Genomic DNA, 24421 nt, shown 5'->3' on the forward strand with positions numbered 1-24421 from the left:
GGATATGTTTTCCTTAACACATACCCGCTTTTCATGATTTGGAATGATGCAGCGAACAAAGTTCGGGTTGGTGTTTCGGAGCGTCGCCATCAGCTTGGTGAGAGATTCTTTGTAGAGCTGCCCAACAGTACGAAACATGCCCTTCTTGGTTTTATACGCAGAGCCAAAAGCTGTCTCAGTCATACCAGTGACTTGATCCAGGCCCACAATGCGGTCCACTGGTGAGAATAAAAAAGAAAAGGAATAAGTCAAACCTACCTCTTTAGCAGGGAAAGAAAAGACACAGTGATAGTGCAGCAGCACAAGCTTTGTGGGACAGATGATAAGAGAGGCCATTAGGTCAGGCAGTCAGCACACGCGACACTGCACAAGCTGTGGAGCCCACAGCCACACGCTTCTACAGCTCTGACCACTCCACACTGCCACACACCAGCAGATGCTCTCCACTGCACTAGCTGCAGGGGTTCACTGTCTTTGGGGACATTCTGCCTATTACATTTACTATTATTTGGTAAATGAAAGATCATTGGCTGGCATTATTGATACACAAACTGATACTGCAAAAAGCCTCAAAATAGGAAATGGCTCATAAAATATACATAAAAGTATGTGTGTGATTGTACAAATTCACTTCATGAATATGTTCAGGGAATAGGGACTAGAGTTCTCTCTTATTAGTCATCAGATTTTCAGTAAGAAGAGTCATTCAAGTTTCAGGAACAAATGCAGGAAAATTAGATTACATCAGTTCAGATTTTCAGTGTGTTAACTTCAGTTCTCTCCTCAAAGCATGAATAACACGTACTAAAGGGCAAGAATCCAAAATAGGAAGGACTCTTCTGAAAAGAGTAAATACCCAAGCTTCCTATGTGTATAATTAACTTCTCAGACATTCCCTATTATTAAAACAGCTGATATTTTTGCATTATCCACACAGACCTAATACTTCTAAGGTTGAGATCATAAACAGCACACCAGCCACCAGCAAAACATTTGGTGCATAATGTGCATATGCTCTCATTGAAAAAAATGTTAAATGAAGGAAATACATTACTGAAATATTTTTAAAATAATCTGAATTTCAGTTAAAATTCCCTTATTAATGCCCCCCTCAACCCCACCTCATATCTTGAATTTGTTCCCATGACAAAAGCACATGGGGACCTGGCACTGTGTGAAGTCCCTTGTGTTCGAGATCTCACTCAATTCTTGATTTCCAATGAGGTTTTTACAGAAGAGGAAATCATGACCCAGGGAGGCAAGGCAACTGCTCAAGTTATGCAGTCTTTGATGGAAGTTGGCAGAAGGGTGGGTAAAAGCTATTTGATTTCCAGGCCTCTGTACGCACACTGTACTACAATTGCTCCCAACAGAAGTCACCAGACTCCTCAAGGTTTCAGGTCAAAGCTATTCCTTGTGCATGAGCACTGGAGTCCATCCACTATCTACCTCAGAGACCACCATTCTTTCCTGTGCCTTTAACCTCTCCCTCTTCACTTGCCCCAGCAGAAAATGCACCAAACCCCATCTCTGCATAGCTCATAAAACAGTGAACTTGCCTTGGCCCTGCATTCACCCACTTCTCTTTCTGTCCCGTCACAGCCCACACACCTGCCTCTCCTCATCCTCTCCCACTAATCTCCCCATCTGCAGCCGATGGCTTCTCGTCATCCCCCTCCTCTCCTGCCCAGTATACTTAGGCAACGACCAGCCAACTGCTAAGCCAACAGATGCTGGCTGCTGATTGTTTTATTTGACTGGTACGTTTACCTGTTGCCATCACAGCAGCTCTTTAAAACCGGCTTTGTTATGAAGCCCACCTTGTCCTGCACCCCGTCTACTGCTAGCTACTTCAGGTTTGTGTTCTTTGATGACTTCTCTCCTGCTTTTCCTGTGCATTGTGCCACTTGCTGAGGACCCAAATCCAATCCACCTAAAATCCTTCTAGAATAAAGCAAGATACAAATATAGACATTGGCCCTCTGCTTGTCTCAAGTTACAATCTCATCTTGGGTGATCTCACTTATGACTCTAACTAGATATACCTCACCACCCAGCATCAAATGCCAAACACATGTATTCTACTCTCCAGCCAGATGTCATAGAAGTGCTTCTGCCTTCTACTATCTCTTGTTAAATGCCTGTCATGTCTGCTCTTACTCAACATTGCGTCCCCACCCCTAGCATGATGTCTGGCACTAACATGCTTGATACGTATATGCTAGTGAATAAAGGCAGTAAACACTAAATGCATTTGCAATCACAAATCACGAGAAATGCATTGTAAGAAAAGAATAGGATGCTGTGAACGGTTAGAGATCACTCTGGGGAAATGCCATTTAACACCCAAAGATTAAGAATGAGCCAGTGGGGGGAAGCACATCCCAGTCAGGGCACCAGCACATGTGAAAGACCACGGCAGGGAGAAGTGAAGGCAGGCCGGTGAGTAAGGAGGTTATGACACCCCACAGGCTGCCAGGTGTAGGGTGGCTTGGGGAAGGGGCTGGGCATAAGTGGAAGTGGGGAAACCAGCGAGTCGACCACTGCAGTGGTCCCGGCTCAGAGATGATGGTGGCTTGACCTAGTGAGATTATAGAAGAGATGGATAGAGAAGGAAGATTCAAGACGTATTTTGGTGGGAGGATCAACTTGCTTTTATGATTAACTCAGTATGGAAAGTAAGACAGAGGGCCTTTTCCAGAATAACTCCTAGGATTCTGGCTTGAGCAACTGAGGGGCTGGTGGCTAAGATTGTGGATGGGTAAAATGGGGAAAGAGGTGAGTTTTGTAGCTGGGAAGACAGGACCCAAACTCTGAGTAAGTATGGGATGCCTCTGAGACACTAAAGTGAGAAGTGAGATGTCAAGTGGAGAGGTGGAATATTCCAGTCTGCTGCTAAGAGAGGACTGAACTAGAAAGGTGAATTTGGGAGTTGATGACTTAGAGTCAGTATTTAAAGTTATGGACTGGATGAGCTACTAAAGGGAGAGCAGAAAGAGATGGGTGCCTGGGACCAAGCCCCAAGGAGCTTGGCAGAGGAGGAGGAGACAGATGAGGACCAGGAGAGTGGCCAGAAGTGGGAGGGACAGAGGCCAATACCTTAAACCCCAGCAAGTTCTCTACCCCACCCTCCACCCTTCCCCTCCTGCTGGGTTCCCTAACCAAATGTGACCACTCATTACTCCAGCGAGAAACCAGGAGTGTCCTCTATTCCTCTCTCACACCCAGCTGCTCACCCAAACCAGTCAAGCCAAACATCCAAGTGTCTTTGATCCATCTCCTCCTCTCCGCTGCCTTAGTTTGGGCTCTTCCTTCTTACCTAGTTTTCTCCCAGCCTGCCCCCCATTTCACCCACTAGACTGCTGCCACACGCTTCTCTCCATTTATACTTTCTTTCCCAGTGTAATGACTAATAGCCATCTCTAAAAGACAAAACTAAGAATTAAAATCCTTGACTTTCTCCCACAGCCTGTCAGATGTGGTCCAAATAGCAGCCCAGTAATGAACAAGGAGCCAGAGTCAGAAACACCTGCCACTCGTGAGCTGCATGCTCTTGGGGTGTTACCCAACTTCTCCACACCTCAGGATCCTCCCTCCTCTGTGAAATGGAGCTATGGAGACATGCTTCACTTAGTTGTGAGGTGCCCAGGAAACATTCAAGTGCTCAGTAAAGGCACCTCTCTTGCCACCTTCCCACATATCCCTGAACTACAACTGTACAAACCAGCTGCATTTTCCCAAAGACACAAAGACTTCACACTCCATCCCTTTCTCTCTCCCTGGAACGCCACCCCCTCCAGTCATCTTGGTGAACTCTTCTACATTTTTTAATCTCTATTCCTTTAGCTACCTACCTCAGGGAATCTTCTTAGGCTCCACCCTGTCTCCAAGGCTAAATAGGCCACTCCCTATCCTAGGACAGATTCCCTGGGATGACACTGCCACACAGTGCTGTGCATCTTCTCCCCTGGACTGAGCTTCCCCAGGGGACATTTCTCCAGCATCTCACACACACGGGGCCCTAAGAGCTGTTCCTATGGTCTTTCTGGCCCCCCCGCACATCCACCCAGACAATTTCTACGGCCTTCTCCTGCCACAGTGCTGGCCAGAGCATGGTGCAGTAGCTATTTAATAAGTATCCCCTGAATGAAGACAATGTTTACCAAGAGAACAGATCCCTACCACAACAAAAGGGAAAGAGTACCATGTTTACTTTGCAGGGCTGCAGTCAGTAGTTTCTCAGTATTTTAGCCTGCAACAAGGGCTGTTCTTAAAGACAACATGCTCTCAGTGTCTAACACTGCAGTGCCAAGTTTTGTTTTTTAAATACGGTAACCAAAATATATAATCATAATGAACCTGATCTTCAAATTTAATTTTAATAAGGGTATTGTAAAGCTAAATATTCAGATTTTTAAAACAATGCCTTACACTTTCAGGAATTTTTTAATTCAAAATTTTAAACTCAGGGTTAGATTCCACCAATGAGCAAAATTATCTTGTGGGTAAAAGAGAAACACTTTGAGAAATTAATTAAATGTTTTGGGCTACACTGAGTATGCTTTGAGTATGATTTCACTCAAAAATTGAGACCCAGAAATATCTCTATTTTAAAAAGAGTATTTTCTTGTTGAAATGGCTAGAGCAGGAAGCAGAGAAAAGCAGAAAACATGAAGACAAGACCCTAGCAGCTCCTTGCAATGAGCAGTGCTGCTCCTCTGAGGACCTAACGTGGTTCCTAACCCTGAAAGTGTCCTGCAGCCTTGTTTCCAGCATGAAGACTGGCTTTGTTTACCTTCCGTTGCAAACTCTTTCATCTGAGATGTCAGGAAAGCCTGATTAGGGTTGCTGGTGGCATTTAAATTCATTATTTAGTTCTGTAAGAACCCAAATGCCCCAAGGGATCACACCCTGATCACATAAGTCCTTCTCGGCCACACCCCATCATGGCGCTGGTTGCCCTTCTCTTCTGTATTCTCCTTCCCGCCGGCAGGAATCGCACACCAATCAGCTCACCCCAAGCCCCATGCAGTATGCTAAGTAGGGATTGTATTTTAAGCCAATCAGCCTTCCCTAAAAGCCCTATATATATGTGTGTATGCTGCCTAATAAACGAGCTCTCTCCGGTGGATCCTCAACTGGTGTTGACTCGTCCTTTCAAGTTCCCCAGAAGCTTAAGAAGAATTAAAAGTATTTTACATGAATACTAACTTATTCATCAGAAATCAGATGAGTTCCACAGACTTGAAATCTGTAAGAGCATATTCACCGTTTAAGAGAGAAAATGCAATGCCTCATCACAGAGCTGCCATCAACGGTTTCAGATAAGGAATGATACTGTCAAGTGCCAGAGTGCTCAAATAGGGACAATCTAGGAGACAGGAGGTACGGATGATCATTGTTTTTCAAATCTGTGCATGTGCCAAAATACTAGTGCTACTGAATTTAATTCAAGTATTTAAACTAGATCTTCAAAAACTCACTCCAGTTAACAAAGCTAGAAACCAAAAAAGGGAGAAGAAATCTATTTATTAATTTTAGCAGCCAGCTGGTGATAACTAAAAGCCATATCACGTACCCCTTCCAAAAAGGCTCCAGTACCCAGCTCTGTGCACGGCATGCAGCAGACTCTCGGTATGCATTGAAACAATTTCAGTAACAGAATTCTACTCTAATGTTGACGAAAATGTACTAATAGTTAAAAACATTCAGAAACATATTTAACTGCTATGAATTCTCAGAAACAATCTTAACATCAAATAGTATGTCTCCATAATATCCCTATTACGCAGTAATAAATTTACAATGGTTACATAACTGGCTGCTAGAACCAATCTGTTAATTGCTCTAGAGTATTTGGACCTTTTTAGAAAAATTTCAGGAAGTCCAGAGATTGATTGGAAGTGTGTGATTTGAGGAGAAAGCAATCTTCCTTATCCCAAGCACAAGTACTAAGCTGAACATGAATTCTGTCTCCTTTAGCACCCCCATCTATAGTTTCTCCTCCCTTCTGGAGGCCCAAGGTGTTTGGGCAAACAGGAAGCCCCCCAACTCCTCTCCCCTGGCTGCTACTTCGCTTCTCTTGCTTCTCCCCTTGTCGGGTCCCCTGTCCCTAACTCATGCTGACCTTGGGCAGCACAGCACGACTGCCTGTCAGCTGGGCCTTGGGACACTATGAATAATGGTGGACTTGCATTAAATAAAAACCAAGAAAACAGTTGCCTCTATTGAGTTTCTCCATTGTTCATATTTACAACAGCAGCCGCAGACGCAGCAGCCCCAGCAACAGCAACCCTAGCACGCCACACACACAGGCTCTTCCCAGACGACAGGTGCAGGTTCGAACTGCTGCATGCAATACCCACAACAACCCTGAGAACTAAGTGTCATTGTTCCCACATGACCTCAGAAACTCAAGGTGCAGTTCCCAGATGCTGCTTCTCCTTGAGTGCCCAACTATCGTTAAGACTCAAGGTAAAAAACACATGGAGGAGTAGAACATGCTGTGACACAACAAAGACCCTGCATCTACTGAAAATGATGACAACTTAACTAACACATACACAGTGTCAAACCTAAACTACAGACTCTAAAACAGCACTTAAGGTAGAGATTTAATCTCTAAGGAGACCAACTGGTTACCATTTTATCTGTCGTGTTACTTGAATGGAGCTGCATTTAATGTCTTATTGGACAAAAAACAAACAAACAAACAAAAAAAATGGTTCAAAGTTTTTGAAGTCAGAACATCCTCATTTCTGTGTTTTAGGCATAACTAAGGTAAAAGCTTTCTCTCCTAAATTATAGCAAGAAGGTGGGTAAGAATCCAGTGGATATGAGAGGATGAAGGGAGCTTGTGACAAGATGGGGGAGCCCCCCCCAGAGTGGGAACCAGCCTCTCTCTCCCTGTTGATCCCAGACTGAGGTTAATTGCAGCTACCAGTTTCAAGTGCTGTTTCTATGAACGATTTAAAAGCAGTGGGGGAATTTCTCTACCAACAATTAAAACTTGCTTCATAGTACTTCCCACGTTTTCTCTCACTTTTTCTCTGGTGGTACCCTTCCAGATCTGTCAGCTGCAATCTAGCTCACGTGGAGGTTCAAAGGGTGCTACCCTGTGAAGGAAACTGCAGGGACAAACTAGTAGTAGAGCAGATTATACATAACTGTCCCTCCAGAATGGTTTTGATTAGGTATAAAGCCAACCACAGTCTCTATTATCACAGACCTCTTTTGGTCCAAAAGCTTTGCCTATAACTTTGAGGATACAATCTCTCTTTGCTGGTTCGTTCTGCTTGTACTCTCCACTACTGGTTTATCTCAGAAGTCCAGACTTTCAAAATGTATTTGGAAGAAAACAGTCCTTAAGTTTATAGTAGAAGTTTTTATGCCTCCATATTCTGCCTGTAGGAATCCTGTTCTCTCCTGTTCCTTTCTCTTCTGCACTTGTTCCTTGATGCTTTTTGAAACCTCTCTACCTCAGTCTCATTTTTATCCTCAAAAGCCTGCACGCTTTTCAATATGCTATTTTCCTAACATTACAAATGTATTTAGAAGCACAGGGTCTGTATCAGCTTTGTGTTATCTCCTCTAGAGAGATGCTCACTACATGTCAGCAAGTCATACGCAATCATAATTTGGATCCCCAGAGACCCCTTCATCCATTGTCTTCCGAGAAATCTCTAGAAATACTAGCGTCCCACGTTTTCATTTTTAAACCTCTTACCTCTCCCTGGGGTCTTTTGTATCCATAAATACACACTGAAGAGAAAAAAAATTTCATGGCAGAATTAATATACACAACCTCAAAGACCATATTTAGCCATAGTAGATGGATGGGCCTCCAAGAAGTAGAGATTGAGACCTTGACATTTAGTTCAGCCAAATAACTCAATCAAAGGACACCTCACAGAGAGACAAGGCTAGGAACATTTTCAGTGCCCACATGAGAACGTGGTGAGGTGAATGGGCTTACTCCTTGCTCATTCATTAGAATGAAGTCATCTAAGAGTGGCTCTGTACTAGCTGCTACTGGTTCAGAAAAATGCCTGGTCTATACACCCCAAAGATTATGGTCCCATAGGAAAGAGATCTGTGCTTTGGGTAAGGGAAAGGGCATGGTGGGAGTGTTAGGTTCACTTAACATCTGCATTTGCATCTGCTGTATCTGAAAACTGGGGGTGGGAGCACCACCCACCCATCCATCAATTCTCTTACTCAATGACTTAGTTATGGTGTGCCTCTGCAGTCAGGTGCTGAGGAAATGACAGTGACCAATAACAGGCCCTGGCCCTGCTCTCAGAGAGCTCCCAGTCTGAAATTCTCTGAAGAGATTAGAACTCCAAAAGCATTACAGGGGATTGATCTAAAGAGGACACTTTACTTTGAGAGAAAGTCTAAAAGATCAAGCACTAACCTTTCAACAAAGCACAAGTCCTAGGCAGACCAGAAGCTAAAAACTACCTCCCGGCTCACTCTCTCCAAGGCCAAAGATGACTTGGTCTGAAGACTCCTTCCTTTGGGGTTCTGTGGAATTTTCATTCTAACTCATGCTTTCTGTGGCATAATCTACTTTCCCCTTATATGTGAGCTAGAATTGATGGCAGGAATCTTAAGTTGGATAAAAATAGGCATGGTCCTTCAACATTTTAAAAAATAAATTGAGATGAATGTGGATCTCAGCATTATCATGTTTCAAAAATCATAAAGAAAATTTTAAAAGAAGAATTTGAACTTTATCTTTGAATTTTCCTACTTGCCAATTTCACTAACCTCTTGGAAGGCTGGGTGATGTTAATTGGGCTTTTGGGGGCCTTCTAGCCATGGTTAGGCTGTATTTTAAAATAGGGCTAATGATTCAGACCACAAAGCCCAAATATTTGGAGTTCAATTTCAGGTTCAATGTATAAATTCTAACATTCTACTCTATCTTACTCTCGACTTATACAAATCAAGCCTTGTAGATAGTTTCAGTGTCTCCAGTTCAAAAGAAAAGGCCAAGTAGCCAGATATATATGCATACAAATTCCAAACAAAAAGTATAATGATGAGACCAACACACCTGAGATAAATATGTAATTATTTGTTCACAAAATGTTAGCGACTTTAAAAACTCCTCTTTAGAGTTAGGAATTTAAAGGTGACTCAAACACAAAAGAGATGTCATTTAGTAGATCAATTCCTAACAATTCCCTTAGAGGACTGTGTATCAAAATGGCACTATTGGAAAAGGTAGTGACATACCTTTTAATATGCAGTGCTGTAAGTGCTATGCATAAAATAAGAAGCAATGTGTAGGCAGTAGCAATTGAATTGTTTATGCACTCAAACAGTTGCCTTGAAGTATAATAAAACTGAGCATGAAATGAAAGGTTCATGCAGGCCTGTGAGCAAAACAAAAACAGAAACCCAGAAACCAACCCCAACCTCCCCAGTCTACCCTGCCCTCCCCGGCTACCCTCCCATCCCCCCCACAAATTTTTCCTGGGGGCTTAAAACCCTTCTGTTTTGGAAGACCTACAGGCTTTATACATTCACCTGGTGGCTCATGAAGACCAGAAACACTGTCATAGAAAGAAGCTCTCTGAATATTCTGAATCTCTAAAGCAGAGAAACAGCAAAAACAGGACAGAAGAGCAAATACACAAACACTTCAGTTAGTGTGAATGACATTCGACATCACAAGTAAACTTTGAAATTGTGCTACAAAAGTAGCTAGTCGTGGGCAGATCCCATGCAAACATTACTGTTTAGAGAATTTGCACATTTGGACAAAGTTGTTTATGAAATAAATTTAAGCTGAATCAAAAGAGCATATTTCCAACTCCAGGTGTGAGCATTATATCTTATCAATGTTAAATGATTACCCCATGTAAATGCAGGATAACATTTAAGAGTAATAAGGTACTAGTTGAGTTGTCTATCATAAACATATTTTGCAATTAGTAAATTAGGACAAGACTGCAGTTAAGAGCATTAAGGTAAATGCAAATATTAGTGGTTTTTACTGTCAAAAATTCACACTGCTGTGTAATTACTTCCAATATAGATTTTGGAAATATAATTCACTTCAAATACAAATTGCTAAAAGGTAGATAACTACCATTAAGGAAAACAAAATTCAAATTCTGTTGTAGCAAACTGTTAAAATAACTTCAAATCATAAGAAAGATGATAGTTATTGATTGTATCATTACTCGTCAAAATATTCCAGTAGGCACTTTTCCATGAAAATGTAATCTTTAGTTTTTTCTGTTTATGAGCCTGAAGAGTGGCAAGAAGTCCTACACAGCTGGTAGAGAGATCCCAAAACAACATCTCTCAGCAAAAAGTAGGGCATAATGAATCTCTAGGGCAGGGCTGCCACCAATAAATCTTATTTCTCCTTGCTTAGCCTTGAGAATGCTCTGTAAAACCCTAACCCAACCTCTATTTTAACACAAAATGTTTTTTATCCAAGGCATTTCGCCTTCATAGGCAAACTATATTCATATATCATATAGTCATCCATTCATGGTCAACTTGTCATTTTCTCCTTTTGCACTTAAGTGGCTATAAAAAGAGGAAAATAATTACAAATTTTTCCAGGGCTATTTTCTTTACCTAGAGAAAAAGCTTCCCTTATGCCAAGAATCTCTACATCCAGAGTGAGCAGTGGGGAATCCTCTACTCTGGAACTCTCATCAAACTTTTGTGCCTGCCACTGATTTCATGTATGAAACATGAGGTCCTCAGAATCAGACAAACATGGTGCTGCCCCTCACCCTGAAAAATAGCACTCTCCCCGCCCCCCATAGTGAGCAACTTCTGAGATCTTCGCTGTCACTCGGATTCAACTAACTTCCCACCTAAGCTGATGGACGACAGGACTTCTTGCTAATAGTAGCTTTACCAGGAAAGCAAGCAGGTGGGATTATTCCAGAGCAGAAGCCAGCAGAACCGAATCAAACTTGGGGTAGATAAGATTTCTCTTAGCCTATTTTGACAAGAGTGGCCAATATGCCCCCAAGCTGACATCTTTAGAAAGGCAAGGGCTGCAACCAGGGCTGTGCAAACAGCGCAGCCTGTGAGGTCAGAGCTGTGAACTAAGAGCAGGTGATCAGGGCTCATGCCAGGGCTGAAGGAGCTCGGAAAGGCCACGAGAGTTTCCTAAGCATTTTTGTCACCAAATAAGTAACTCTTCTGTATCTACTACATGATAAACACAAAAATGCAGGTAAGGAACCTGCAGACATGGTTCTACCTGTAAGACATGTCATCATCTATGATCTGTAATTTGTATGGACCGTTCCAGCCTCGCACCTCCACCCTTGTCCACCAAATCACACATTCCTAAAACTCCTGACCACTGATGCCAAAGCCTTCTCCAGTACCTGGGGACAGTGAGACTTGGAGTTAAGGAGAAAAAGGGAAGGAGGAAGCCCACGAAGCTAGGAGCCAAGATAAGGACCAGCTCAGCACTATTACTGTGTCTGTGTACATCCTGATTTCTCAATTTCTCTTGGAGGACAGGAGACATGTCTTTCACTGCTTCCAGATCTTTCTTACCTATTTATTACTGTGGGAAGCACAGAATTGCATATGCAGTATTATATGAACGGGTCAAGTGCTCCACAGGTGTTTTCCACAGCACTACTTTTGGTAAGGGAATATAAAAATAAGAGTCAAATGGGGGTTCATAATGTTGGAGCAAGTATGTAAACCCAGGACCTAATTTCCTTTGTTATACTCTCAGTGTTCCCCACATGCCTGCTTCTCTTCAAAATGAAGGGAAAACCAGTTCTGAGGCTTCTACAGGTAAAACTCCTCATTTCCTCTGTTCTTTTTTCCCAGGCATTCCTTCCACGCCCACTGCTACCATCCTCAGTGAATTCACGTGAAACTCCCCACTTTCAGGTTCTTTCACCCCAATCTATCTGACAAACCACTGCCTGTTTTACTACTTCAGTGTCAGATTGGCTCACAAACCTACTGATACTTTTATACAATGAAGTCCAAAGTCCAAATTCCACTTGAGACAGGCCATCAGGGCTCTCCAGTCCAGACTCAACCTATCACCCCTGCCTCGTTTCCTGCTCACTTTCCTTTTTCACCGCAACTCTACTCTAAAGCCAAAAGGGAACACTCTGCCTGAGCTTTCATATTTTGACCATTCTATACCTTCTTCCCCTATGCCAGGGTCACCTCTAAAAATGCTACCCATCCCTAGATGAGTTAGTGCATGTTAATCTACTCACCTGTAATCAGGCCGTAAATGCTTACATATGAGTGCTGAAAACACTGCCTGGCGCTTAGTAAGTGCTCAGTAAATGTTAGCTTTCATTATTTATTCAACAAATGATTATCCTTTTGGGATAAGGAAGGGTGCCTCCTCCTCCATAACATGTTACCTTAGCACCCTAGGTACCTCCCTAAAAACTCATTCCATACCACTCACATGGCATTTCTCTCAGATACCTTTGGCACTCAATGGTTTGTATTCATACATATTTGCTGTGTTCTAAGACCTTAAAAAAAGAGTGCCAGGAGGAGGGGGCTGAACTGCGTGTGACTTTGTAACCCACATAGTCCCTACAAAGTCACAACTGAAGTGACTGCAGCATTAGTCCTCTCTCTTCTTCCCTTTCTCATCTGCACTGCCAGCTCACCAGTGCTGGTCTCTCCAGCACTGTGGACCCTGTGACAACCTGAGCTCAGAAGGTTTTTTCCCCGCTCTACTTCCAGTTTCTCATATCTTATCGTAAACTTTCCTAGCAACAGGGTCAAGAGTTGCTTATCTTGGAAGGCACTGCAAATTCTACCTGAGGCCCCACTTCTCCTCCCAGCCCTCAAGCAGCATCTCTCCACTGACTAGGTCACTGGAAGTGACACTGTGCTCTCTGTAGCCAGTCGAAGACTTTTTCACTTAAATGTACAAGATGAAAAGCTTCCATTTTACTTGTTAGAATGCTAACTTTTTCCCTAAATCCCCCCTTTTATAGAGTCCCAGGCATGCAGTTTCTTCCCAGGACCCCTGCAGCCCCCTCACTCTTACTTGATCTGATGCCCATGGCCATTCTTGAGTGGATGATCTTTTATATAGTCACCTTTCACCCCACTCACTTTCTCTGTGTTCATTTCTCTCTGTTTCCTTTTGCCTCAATTGCCCAAACCCCCTTCTTTTCTCCTTTCTGTGTTTCTTTCCCCCTATCTCTGAGAAGACAGCTAGATTAAAAGGTATTGAGATGCCAGAGAGAAGGCTGAAATGAGCCTGATTACCAAATGAACCTGGCCTGTAGGTCAAGTCCTAGGCAGGGCAGATCCAGGGCTAAGGTCCCCGTGTCCTGAGGCCAAGCAAAGAGGACCGGGAAAGGGCCAAGATAAGAATGTAGTAGTGAGAACTAAGCTCTGGGAGGAGGTACTGGTTCCTACTCTGCATAAAGACACACAGACATTTTGTTTTTCTGGAACTAGGAAAATCTTCTAGTCTACAATAAAATCACCAAAATCTTCACCTGAGGTTCATATAAATAAAAGAACAATGAGGACTGATGGAGATAAAAGCAACAGATCTGTACACAGGATATTTGAGAGTTTATTCCCCAGCTACTTTGTGTGTGCGTGTGTATGTGCGTGCGCTCGTGTGGGTGGTGCAGGACACTGGTGGAGGCTGCAGCTCAGTGGACCTCTACACTACATGGGGAAAATAGCACATGAGGGCTTCTTGAAGTCTGTGTCCCAGTGCCCTTGGATTACAACTGGGATTAGGACTGCAGTGGCCTGAGGCATATGCATAGTTCTCTGTGGCTTTGGGCCTAGAATGTCTCCATACTACCCACAGCATCTGACCAAGAAGGCAGATGTCTTGTTATTTGTCCCTTAACTCAAGCATTCTTAAAGTGGATAAATTCCAATATAACGGCAGCCCTGCTCTAGGGAAAGAGAGATTTTAAAGTAAAGAAAAAAAAAAAGTATATATATCTATATATACACACACACATGTAAAAGAATCATATATAAACCAGAATTATAAAGAGTCCAGCCAAGCTTAATTACAAACATAAGCACATTCTTACCATCCTTCCAAAGCTCTGCCACAAATCTGTCTGAGGACTGGTGCAAAAGGGTGGCCACGTTGTCGTTCAGAGGGTCCATGTTCTTCATCAGCCACTCATCTGCCTTATAGTCCACCTACCCCGTATCAAAGCCAAGTGTGGCCAAACGGGACACACAAAACCAAACACAAAAACAAAAAACATTTTAAGCCTTAACCAGAAACTTTCACAGAACAATCCAAAAAATGGATTGTCTCAAAGGCAATGCATTCATAATATATATTTAAGTGTATATAATCATTTATCAGCGCCTTAATAAAACACAGCAGAATTTCAAACACAGCAATTTTAATCAAGTTATTCAACATAAGGACTCTTACCTTCCCTGCATAATGTATAATGCAAAAATCAGCTTTGTCTTTCAGCTGCCGAGGTTTCTGAAACTTGGAGTGGGAACCTTGCTCTTGAACCAGTTTTTCAACAAAAGTTTTATCTGTGGCTTTAGGAAACCAGCATTCTTCATCCAAAAGGGCCAGTACACCAGGAGGGTTAGCCTAATAATAAGAGGCAAAAAGAACTGACAAGGTTTGCAGGTCACTTTCAGACCACTGGGTTTAGCAGCTTAACTTCAGAAACAGAGTTTTATGAAGATCTATGGAAAATGAATTGCTAGCACAGAAAGTAATGTCCAAACCATATCAAGTTTGCTGAGGATCTGAGATCTCAAACTGCTAAGTACAAGAAAATGAATGAATAACTTAATTTGTAAACTTATAAATATGTAAATTGTAAGTAAACTAATTCCAAGTAGATGGCCCCCCAAAAGAAGCAAATAAAGCCAGAAAGAAACTAGGGGGTAGAGAGATGAAACTCCAACGATTGGCTGGATAAATTATTATAGAACCTCAACTAATTGGAATGCTTCAGACATTTTATGTCCTAATCAACTTAAGTTTCTGTGTAAGTGATGATTAAGTAAAATGTATCATTTCACACTTGGTGAAATATTTAAAACTATTATTAAGTAGAGTATATGGAAGGTGATGAAATAGTTCATCAATTGCTTTAAACATTTTGTTTTAACAAAGATTTGAGGGCCTATTTTATGGGACCCAATTATTAGTTCACTGAAAAAAGCTTAGATGAACCCATGGAGACGGAAAGTAGATTACCAGAAGCCAGGGGTTGGGGGAAGGAGAATAGGGAATGACTGCTAATAGGTACACGGTTTCTTTTGGGGGCAATAAAAATGTTCTGGAATTAGATACCGGTGACGGCTGTACAACGTTGTAAATTCTAATACCACTGAATTGTAAAAAAATTGTAAAAAAAAAATTACCTCTGAATGGTAGCTTTAAAAGGATGAATTTTATGGTATGTGAATTATGTCTCAATTAAAAAAAACCCCACAGCTTGCCACTCTCTGGAATGACTTCCTTTTGGCAGGTAAGTGACAAATGGAAACTAAATATTTAAATAGTGATGGTCAGTTTTATATATAGTGCTTCTGGGTCATCATTTAGAGCCACACTGTAAATATGGCACGTGAGCATGACACAAGACTGAGCCTGTACCAATTCTAGGGCATACGCACGAAACCAGCTTTTTGAATAAAACTCTAGGCTCAGTTTTCTTCAACTCATAAGGCCTTTGTATTTACTGGGGAAGAGCTGGCTATATACACAAATACTGTTTTAAAAAATAACTACAGATTAGAGTTAAATAAATGAAACAATGTAACACTATGGTCAGAGAAAAATAACAGGTGAAGGGAATGCCAGCAGGTGGAAGCTGAATCCTTCTGCAACCTAGACCCTCACCCCATGGCTCCTCCACCTAAAAGAACTTTCGGGGTTTCAGAGCAGCTCTTCTTTAAGATGATAATTAGAGGCAAGCAGGATCAGGGAATCATAGAGGAGCAAGGGCTCAGAGAGGCAGGTAAAACAATCCACCCCAACCATCTGACAACTCTGAAAAAGGAAGTTCTATACTAATGTTAAGATAACTGAACCATCCATCTTTTACATTTTAAATTCCTTTTAATGAAAATATTATGAAATTCTTACATAGGATCCCAAATATAATTCAATTTTTACTAAATGACTCAGTAAGTTTATGAATATCATTATTGTGTCTTAATTTTTTTACTCCATCCTTCAATGTCAAGATCTCTATTATCACTTCTTTTAACTGGGTATTTCTGAAAAGCTGTAAATTTACGAGCCTGTGTTTCTGTATAATTGTCAGGGGTTTTGTAAAAAGCTTTTCAACTCAGAGGCTTGCCTGCGCCCACCCCACCCTCAGCTGGGTTTGTGAGAGATGAGGTGAGACTGGCCCAGGACAAGGAGGTACCACCGCAGAGTATTTGTTAAGGTATTTCCTTTCCAGAAAATACTGTCTTCATTCTCTATTTTGAAAGGACCATCAATGGTATCATTGTCCCATATCACATGCTATACAGTTAAATTCATATCATCATAAACTCTTGCAGGGTTTAAAAAGTTTGTTTTTACTTTTTAACATCAGATTTTATATTTCTGCTTATAAGTGGAATAACCCTAAAGTTGAGACAAAGAGTGAGTTGGCATTAAATCTTGAATTCCTTCCCTCTTTCTGAGCTATCTCTCCTTTAAATTAGGACTACTCAGGCAGGGAAGAAAAGGGGGACATTCTAAAGGTTTAGAGAAAGTGCCTAGAAGTGCCAACATGAGAAGGGAGGGAGGAAAAGGGGTACAGAAGAAAGGAGGCAGGGAGTGGGGAGGGAAAGAAGGAAGGAATTAATTAACTAATTCTACTCACCGCCCATAAGTATCCAGGCATAGCTGGTTACTGTGACTGTCATATCCATCCCATTCCAATACTTTTTGAACAGCCTGGGCAAATAACTTTCCTAAAATACCACTCTCAATGTGTTGCTCACCTGCAATTTCTATCTGTAAAATTCAGCCCTGGAATGCCCTCTGACTCCCTCACAACATCCACATCGGTGAAACCTTCTGTGGCAATGTCAGCCTACTGTGGCCTTTACCCTTTCCAGATTCATGGAGCATCACTTATAGCTGGTACCACAGAACCAAAGAACTAACCACGATGCCCTGTTCTGTTCTCTGGCTTCAAGATCAGGTCCTTGAGGACTAGGGCCATGATATATACTCTTCCATACACCCAGGGTGTCCCCCAAACTGCATTTTCAGGACATAACTGAGGATTTAAGAAAGTCTTCCTATCTTGACCTTATCTCAACCCAACAATATTTACACTTAAGATCTGCAAAATAGTTTAGGACATAAACATGAAACCCTTTCTGCCTCACCTATTTTTACTGTGAGTTAATCAGTAAGGTTGAAATATTTAATTACTTTCCCTCTATCATTTTCACTTTTAGAGTAAAATTATGTTAGAGTAAAAAAAAGATATGAAAAAAATAATATATAAAGTATTTTGTCCCACAGGATAAAGCAAAAGAAATGCAGTTAAGTAACATTAAGAAAAATGTATATTTGTAAGACTCATTTAAGGGTCACAAAACCATTAGATTAAAAAACCTTCTAAGAACATTTAAAAAAAAATAGGGTTGATAATTGTCTATTTAGAAGAGGTTCAGCACAATTATTCCTACAAACTGAGACTGACCTAACAAATTTCGTGGATTCCCTTCCATCCTAAAATATAAGTACACGTACCTAATCACTATATTCTTAAAATGTAGGACTCCCAGTGTCATATGGATACATATAAATAAGCATCTCAAATAGCATATCATATAATTATCAATAGCACTTACGTGAAATATTCCATTCCCTTACTTATATAAATTCCCCCCAAATTTTTTCTTTTTTTGCAACCAAGCAGCAACAAAATGTACTGATGTGATTGGGTATGAATGAAAGTTAACTGAAAGTTACTACAAGCATGTCTTGAATGTTACCTCTAAATGATTGCTACAAGGTACACACAAGCAGCTATCCTTACAACCACAGAGAATAAGAGATTTTTGCTCTGAACACACAGCTACGGTGCCTTGAAAGGTAAAATGATTTCTTATGTATGAGCCAAATGAAAATTATCTGTTGTTTTCCTTAAATCCAAGTTTCTAATGTGCCAGAACTACGTCTCCAATAGGGGTAAATGTCTTCTAGGTTCTTCCTCTTCCCGATTTGCAACCAGTTTTCCTGACCACAGGTACTGCACCATCCTAGGTCTCTAGAAATTAGACCTCCCACACCTTCAAACATTTGGAACACAGGCAGCAACCAGAGGCTAAACAGCAAGAAAAAGAACTGCCTCAAAGCCGTCTGTACCTTGTAGGAGATACCGAGGAGATACTGTTGAAACACACCTATTTAACTAATTTTAGAACTTTATGTAAATTATAGATAACAATGCTTAATTATGCTTTAATTTTTCCTATATTTTGGTAGACAGCAACATAAAATAAGCAAAGCTAATCTTGTTGAGCAAAAGCTAACTGCCTGGAAATACACAGCCAAATCAGTATTTGTTTGAGATCACAGGGAGTAGAGTTTCCAAAGTGAGTGAGTTATACATAGTTCTATGTATTTTTATATAACACTAAACCAACAAGAAAATAATTTGTGATGCTAAGATTGCCAGTGAAAATACATCTGCCACAGAAATATTGAGCTGTCTAAAATGGCAGTGAAGGCGGAACCTAAGATGGCGGTGGCTGCAGCGGTTGGCGCTGAGTAGCTGAGGTTGAAAAGGTGGCCACTGGGCCTTAGGCAGCCAGGAAACTTGTGGACCTTCCTCTTGCCGTTTCTTAAGGGAGGACCGCTACCGGTGGCTGGTCGTCGGGGCTGACCGCCACTTTGCCCTTGGCAGGAGAGGCTGCCTTGTTTACAGGCAACAGCTTTGAAGCGTGGAGCAGGAAAAGAACTGTTTCTTAGCTGCAGCGGCCAGCTGCCCTATTCAGGATTCGAGGTTACAGGCCGGCATAAAAGAAGATTCCTGGGAGCGCCTGAGCTGCACCGCGGGACTGAGTGAGCAGCCCGAGGCGGCGGCGGCCGAGGACGGGGACGGTGACGGCGCGGAGGCAGAGAGGGAGCTGCCCGGCCTGGCCCTGTGAGTGACCCCTGGCCTGGCCCTGCTCGGAGGGGGGGGGGGCAGACACCCGCCTGGCTTCCGCCTGACCCACCGGGCCACTCACCGGCCCCAGGGCTGCCTCCATTTTCTCAGGTGGTGGCGGCTACGGCCCGGCTCGAACAGGCCTGTCCTCCTCGCCCGGCTTGGCTCCTCACTGAGACTTCCCACTTGCTCGCCATGGTGCGGGGCTTCCCGGGGCCTGCAGGCCGGCCTCTCCTCCCACTCCCTCCGCGGTTTTCTGGCGGGGCTGGTGGCGTGGGGCGTCCCCGGCCAGTGTTGGGAGGGTAAGGCAGTACGGGCTGGGCCAACTGTCACTCCACAGCACCCTGGGCTCTGGTCCCCGGTAAACTTCCTGTTACCGGGAGGCAGATACCATCTCTGTGGCCACCAGTTCGGAAAAACGCCTAACCGATTTCTGGTTAGGAATAGTGTGGTCGGAGCATTCCCAAGTTCGCTTGAACCTGCCGGAGAGCTGACTGCGGGCGGGCACTGGACTCGGTCCGTGCCAGGGGGATTCAAAGGTGAACTGTGTGCTGCAGGCTCCTCCCCCGAGGAGCTCACGCTCTGGTGTGGGAGATAAGACAAGTACACAAATAACCGCAATACCAGGAGGAAAGTGATAAGTCCCGAGAAAGATCTACACAGTGCTACAAAGGCACCCAGAGCGACCGGTCGTCTGTGCCTAGCAGAAACCTGGTAAACTTCCTGGGCGAGGCAGTGCCGAGCAGGGTCTTGAAGGCCTGGCTGATAGATGAGGGTTGCAGAAGACACGTCCCAGCCCAGCCCACTGCGCACAGAGCGGGGATACGTCCGGCTAGGGAGGCGGAGACTTGGCAGAAAACACACACCCTGCGGGGCCGCCACTGTGAGATCCAGCAGCCCAGCCTAGTGTGCACAGAGTGGGGAGACGTCCGGCTAGGGAGGTGGAGACTTGACAGAAATCATACACCCTGTGGGGCTGCCACCGCATGATCCAGCAGCCCGGGCCAGAGCGCATGGAACAGGGAGAAGTCCTGCACGGGAAGTGGAAGCTCAGCAGAGACCACACACCCTGCGGTACCGCCCCGTGATCCAGCAGCCTACCGAGTCCAAGCTGACCAGAGAGGTGGCTCTCTGGAGAGGCCCAAGACCCGAGGCAACCACACACACAAGGCACTAGAGGCCAACTGAGCAGTCATGGAGGTAGCCATACCAAATTGGCAACCACAGCAACATCTTAGTTAGTCAATAGTCTGAAACCGGTAGACTGTGAAACCCCCTGCCACAATGAATAAACACCAAAAAAAAGATACCAGAAATAACAAAAATCAAGAAAGTACACCACCAAAAGTTAATAAATCTCAAACTCTAGATCCTATAGAACAAGAAGCCTTTGAAATGACTGACAAGGAATTTCGAGTGATAATTCTAAGGAAACTGAATGAGATACAAGAATACTAAGCTAGACATCATGATGAAATGAGGAAAAGTATACAGGACCTGAAAGAGGAAATGTACAAGGAAATCAATGTCCTGAAAAAAAATGGAGCAGAACTTGCTGAACTGAAGAAGTTATTCAGCGAAATAAAAAACACAACAGAGAGTTTAACCAGCGGGCTTGTCGAAGTTGAAGAGAGAACCTCTGAACTTGAAGATGGGCTATTTGAAATAACACAAGCAGACAAAAAAAAGGAAAAAAGAATCAAAGACATTGAAGAAAATCTGAGAGAGATATCAGACAACCTTAAGTGCTCAAATATCCGAGTCATGGGAATTCCAGAAGGGGAGGAAAACGGAGATTGCATTGAAAACATATTCAACAAAATAGTGGCAGAAAACTTCCCAGGTATAGGAAAAATCACAGATCTTCAGATTCAGGAAGCTCAACGATCTCCAAACATATTCAACCCAAAAAGGCCTTCTCCAAGACATGTTATAGCCAAATTGGCAAAACTCAGAGACAAAGAGAGAATCTTAAAAGCTGCAAGAGAGAAGCGTCAAATCACCTATAAGGGAGCCCCAATCAGGCTAACATCAGACTTTTAATCACAAACCCTAAAAGCTAGAAAGGAATGGGATGATATATTTAAAATATTAAAAGACAAAGATTGCCAGCCAAGAATACTCCACCCTGCAAGGCTATCCTTCCGAAATGAAGGGCAAATAGTATATTTCTCAGAAAAACAAAAACTGCGGGAGTTCACTACCACACGACCACCCTTACAAGAAATCCTCAAGGGAGTACTGGGTTTGGTTCCTGAAAAATAACTACCACTGCCATAAAAACCCAAGAAAAATCAAAACCCGCTAGTATAATAAAAATGGCATTCATGAAGACAAAACAAGCTAACAAAAGCACTATCTACAACCTAAGGAACCAACAAACACAGAAACCAAACAGTAAATCAGAAAGCAAGGAACAAAAGACACCTAAGACAACCAAACAACCAATAAAATGCTAGGAATAAATCAACACTTTTCAATAACAACTCTTAATGTAAAAGGCTTAAATTCCCCAATTAAAAGACACAGACTGGCTGACTGGATCAAAAAGCAGGACCCAACTATATGCTGCCTACAAGAGACCCACCTCACCCATAAAGATTCACACAGACTAAGAGTGAAAGGATGGAAAAAGATTTACCATGCAAACAGAAAAGAAAAACGAGCTGGAGTAGCTATTCTCATATCTGACAAAATAGACTTTAAGCTAAAAACCATAAAAAGAGACAATGAGGGACACTATATAATGATAAAAGGACTGATCCATCAAGAAGACATAACAATCATAAATATGTACGCACCCAAAGTTGGAGCAGCCAGATTTATAAAACAAACTCTATTAGACCTACAGAAGGAAATAGACACTAATATCATAATAGCAGGGGACCTGAACACCCCACTGTCAATATTAGACAGATCATCTAGGCAAAGAATCAGTAGAGAAACACAAGATCTAAACAAGACTCTAGACCAACTGGAATTGGCAGATATCTACAGAACATTCCATCCAACAACCTCAGAATATTCATTTTTCTCATCAGCACATGGATCATTCTCCAGGATAGATTACATATGAGTCACAAATCAAGTCTCAATAAATTCAAAAAAATTGCAATTATCCCATGTATCTTCTCAGACCACAATGAATTAAAACTAGAAATTAATAACAAACCAACCTCTGGAAACTATACAAACACATAGAAATTAAACAGCATTCTACTTAATGACATATGGGTCCAAGAAGAAATCAAGCAGGAAATCAAAAAATTTATTGAAACTAATGAAAACAATGATACATCATACCAAAACCTGTGGGATACTGCAAAAGCAGTATTGAGGGGGAAATTTATTGCATTAAACGCTCACTTCAGAAGAATAGAAAGATGGCAAGTGAACAAACTAACACTTCACCTTAAAGAACTAGAAAAACAAGAACAATCCAAACCTAAAGTTAGCAGACGGAAAGAAATCATTAAGATCAGAGCAGAACTGAATGAAATTGAAAACCAAAAAACAATTCAAAAGATCAACGAATCAAAAAGTTGGTTTTTTGAAATGATAAATAAAACTGACAAACCATTAGCATGGCTAACAAAAAAAAGAAGAGAGAAGACTCAAATAACAAAAATGAGAAATGAAAAAGGCGATATTACAACTGATTCATCTGAAATACAAGGAATCATTCGAGACTACTATAAACAACTATACGCCAACAAATTTGAAAATCTGGAGGAAATGGATAAATTTCTGGACACACACAAGCTCCCAAAACTGAACCATGAAGACGTAGAAAATTTGAACAGACCAATAACAATAAAGGAGATTGAAGCTGTTATCAGAAGGCTCCCAACAAAGAAAAGCCCAGGACCAGATGGATTCACAGCAGAATTTTACCAAACATTCAAACAGGAATTGACACCGATTCTTTACAAACTATTCCAAAAGATTGAAACGGACGCAAATCTCCCAAACTCATTCTATGAAGCAAACATCATCCTGATACCAAAACCAGGTAAAGATATAACCAAAAAAGAAAACTACAGGCCAATATCCTTGATGAATATAGATGCAAAAATCCTCACTAAATTACTAGCAAACAGAATACAGCAACACATACATAAAATTATTCATCACGATCAAGTGGGATTCATCCCAGGGATGCAAGGTTGGTTCAACTTACGCAAATCAATAAATGTGATACACCATATTAATAAGCTCAAACACAAGGACCATATGATCATCTCTATAGATGCTGAAAAAGCATTTGATAAAATTCAGCACTCATTCATGACAAAGACCCTCTATAAGTTAGGTATAGAGGGAAAGTATCTCAACATAATTAAAGCCATATATGCCAAACCCACAGCCAATATCATCCTGAATGGGGAAAAGCTGAAAGCTTTTCCTTTAAGAACAGGAACTAGACAAGGATGCCCACTCTCACCACTCCTATTCAACATAGTGTTGGAAGTACTAGCCAGAGCAATCAGAGAAGAGAAGGAAATAAAGGGCATTCAGATTGGAAAAGATGAAGTCAAACTGTCCCTGTTTGCAGATGACATGATCCTATATATCGAACAGCCTAAAACCTCTACAAAAAAACTGCTGGAATTGATAAATGATTTCAGCACAGTAGCAGGATACAAAATCAACACACAAAAATCAGTAGCATTTCTTTTCTCCAATAGTGAACATGCAGAAAGAGAAATCAAGAAAGCCTGCCCATTTACAATAGCCACCAAAAAAATAAAATACTTAGGAATTGAGTTAACCAAGGAGGTGAAAAATATAATGAGAACTACAAACCACTGCTGAGAGAAATTAGAGAGGATACAAGAAGATGGAAAGATATCCCATGCTCTTGGATTGGAAGAATCAACATAGTGAAAATGTCCATACTACCCAAAGTGATATACAAATTCAATGCAATCCCCATCAAAATTCCAAAGACATTTTTCTCAGAAATGGAAAAAACTATCCAGACATTTATATGGAACAATAAAAGACCACGCATAGCCAAAGCAATGCTGAGCAAAAAAAATAAAGCTGGAGGCATAACACTACCTGACTTTAAGCTATACTGCAAAGCTATAATAACCAAAACAGTATGGTACTGGCATAAAAAACAGACACACTGACCAATGGAATAGAATATAGAATCCAGAAGTCAACCCACACACTTACTGTCAGCTGATCTTTGACAAAGGCACCAAGCCTATTCAGTGGCGAAGGGACTGCCTCTTCAGCAAATGGTGCTGGGACAACTGGATATCCATATGCAGGAGAATGAAACTAGATCCATA

The 24421-nt window shown here is 42.0% G+C and overlaps 1 protein-coding gene across 9 annotated transcripts in view; it reads right to left on the reverse strand.

Annotated features, from left to right (window-relative positions):
• Window positions 1-24421, reverse strand: part of MYH10 (myosin heavy chain 10) — a 145902-nt gene that overhangs the window by 42463 nt on the left and 79018 nt on the right. For 7 of the 9 annotated variants that reach the window (XM_063111209.1, XM_063111201.1, XM_063111206.1 and 4 more), the window contains 4 exons: window positions 14414-14587; window positions 14055-14169; window positions 9538-9600; window positions 25-218 (listed from right to left, as the gene is read on the reverse strand). In XM_063111209.1, the coding sequence (XP_062967279.1) occupies window positions 25-218; window positions 9538-9600; window positions 14055-14169; window positions 14414-14587 (546 nt within the window). The remainder of the gene's footprint in view (window positions 1-24; window positions 219-9537; window positions 9601-14054; window positions 14170-14413; window positions 14588-24421) is intronic. The other 2 variants (XM_063111208.1, XM_063111203.1) reach the window with 1 other exon arrangement.

The sequence above is a fragment of the Cynocephalus volans genome, chromosome 10, assembly GCF_027409185.1.
Source record: "Cynocephalus volans isolate mCynVol1 chromosome 10, mCynVol1.pri, whole genome shotgun sequence".
Lineage (NCBI taxonomy): Eukaryota > Metazoa > Chordata > Mammalia > Dermoptera > Cynocephalidae > Cynocephalus > Cynocephalus volans.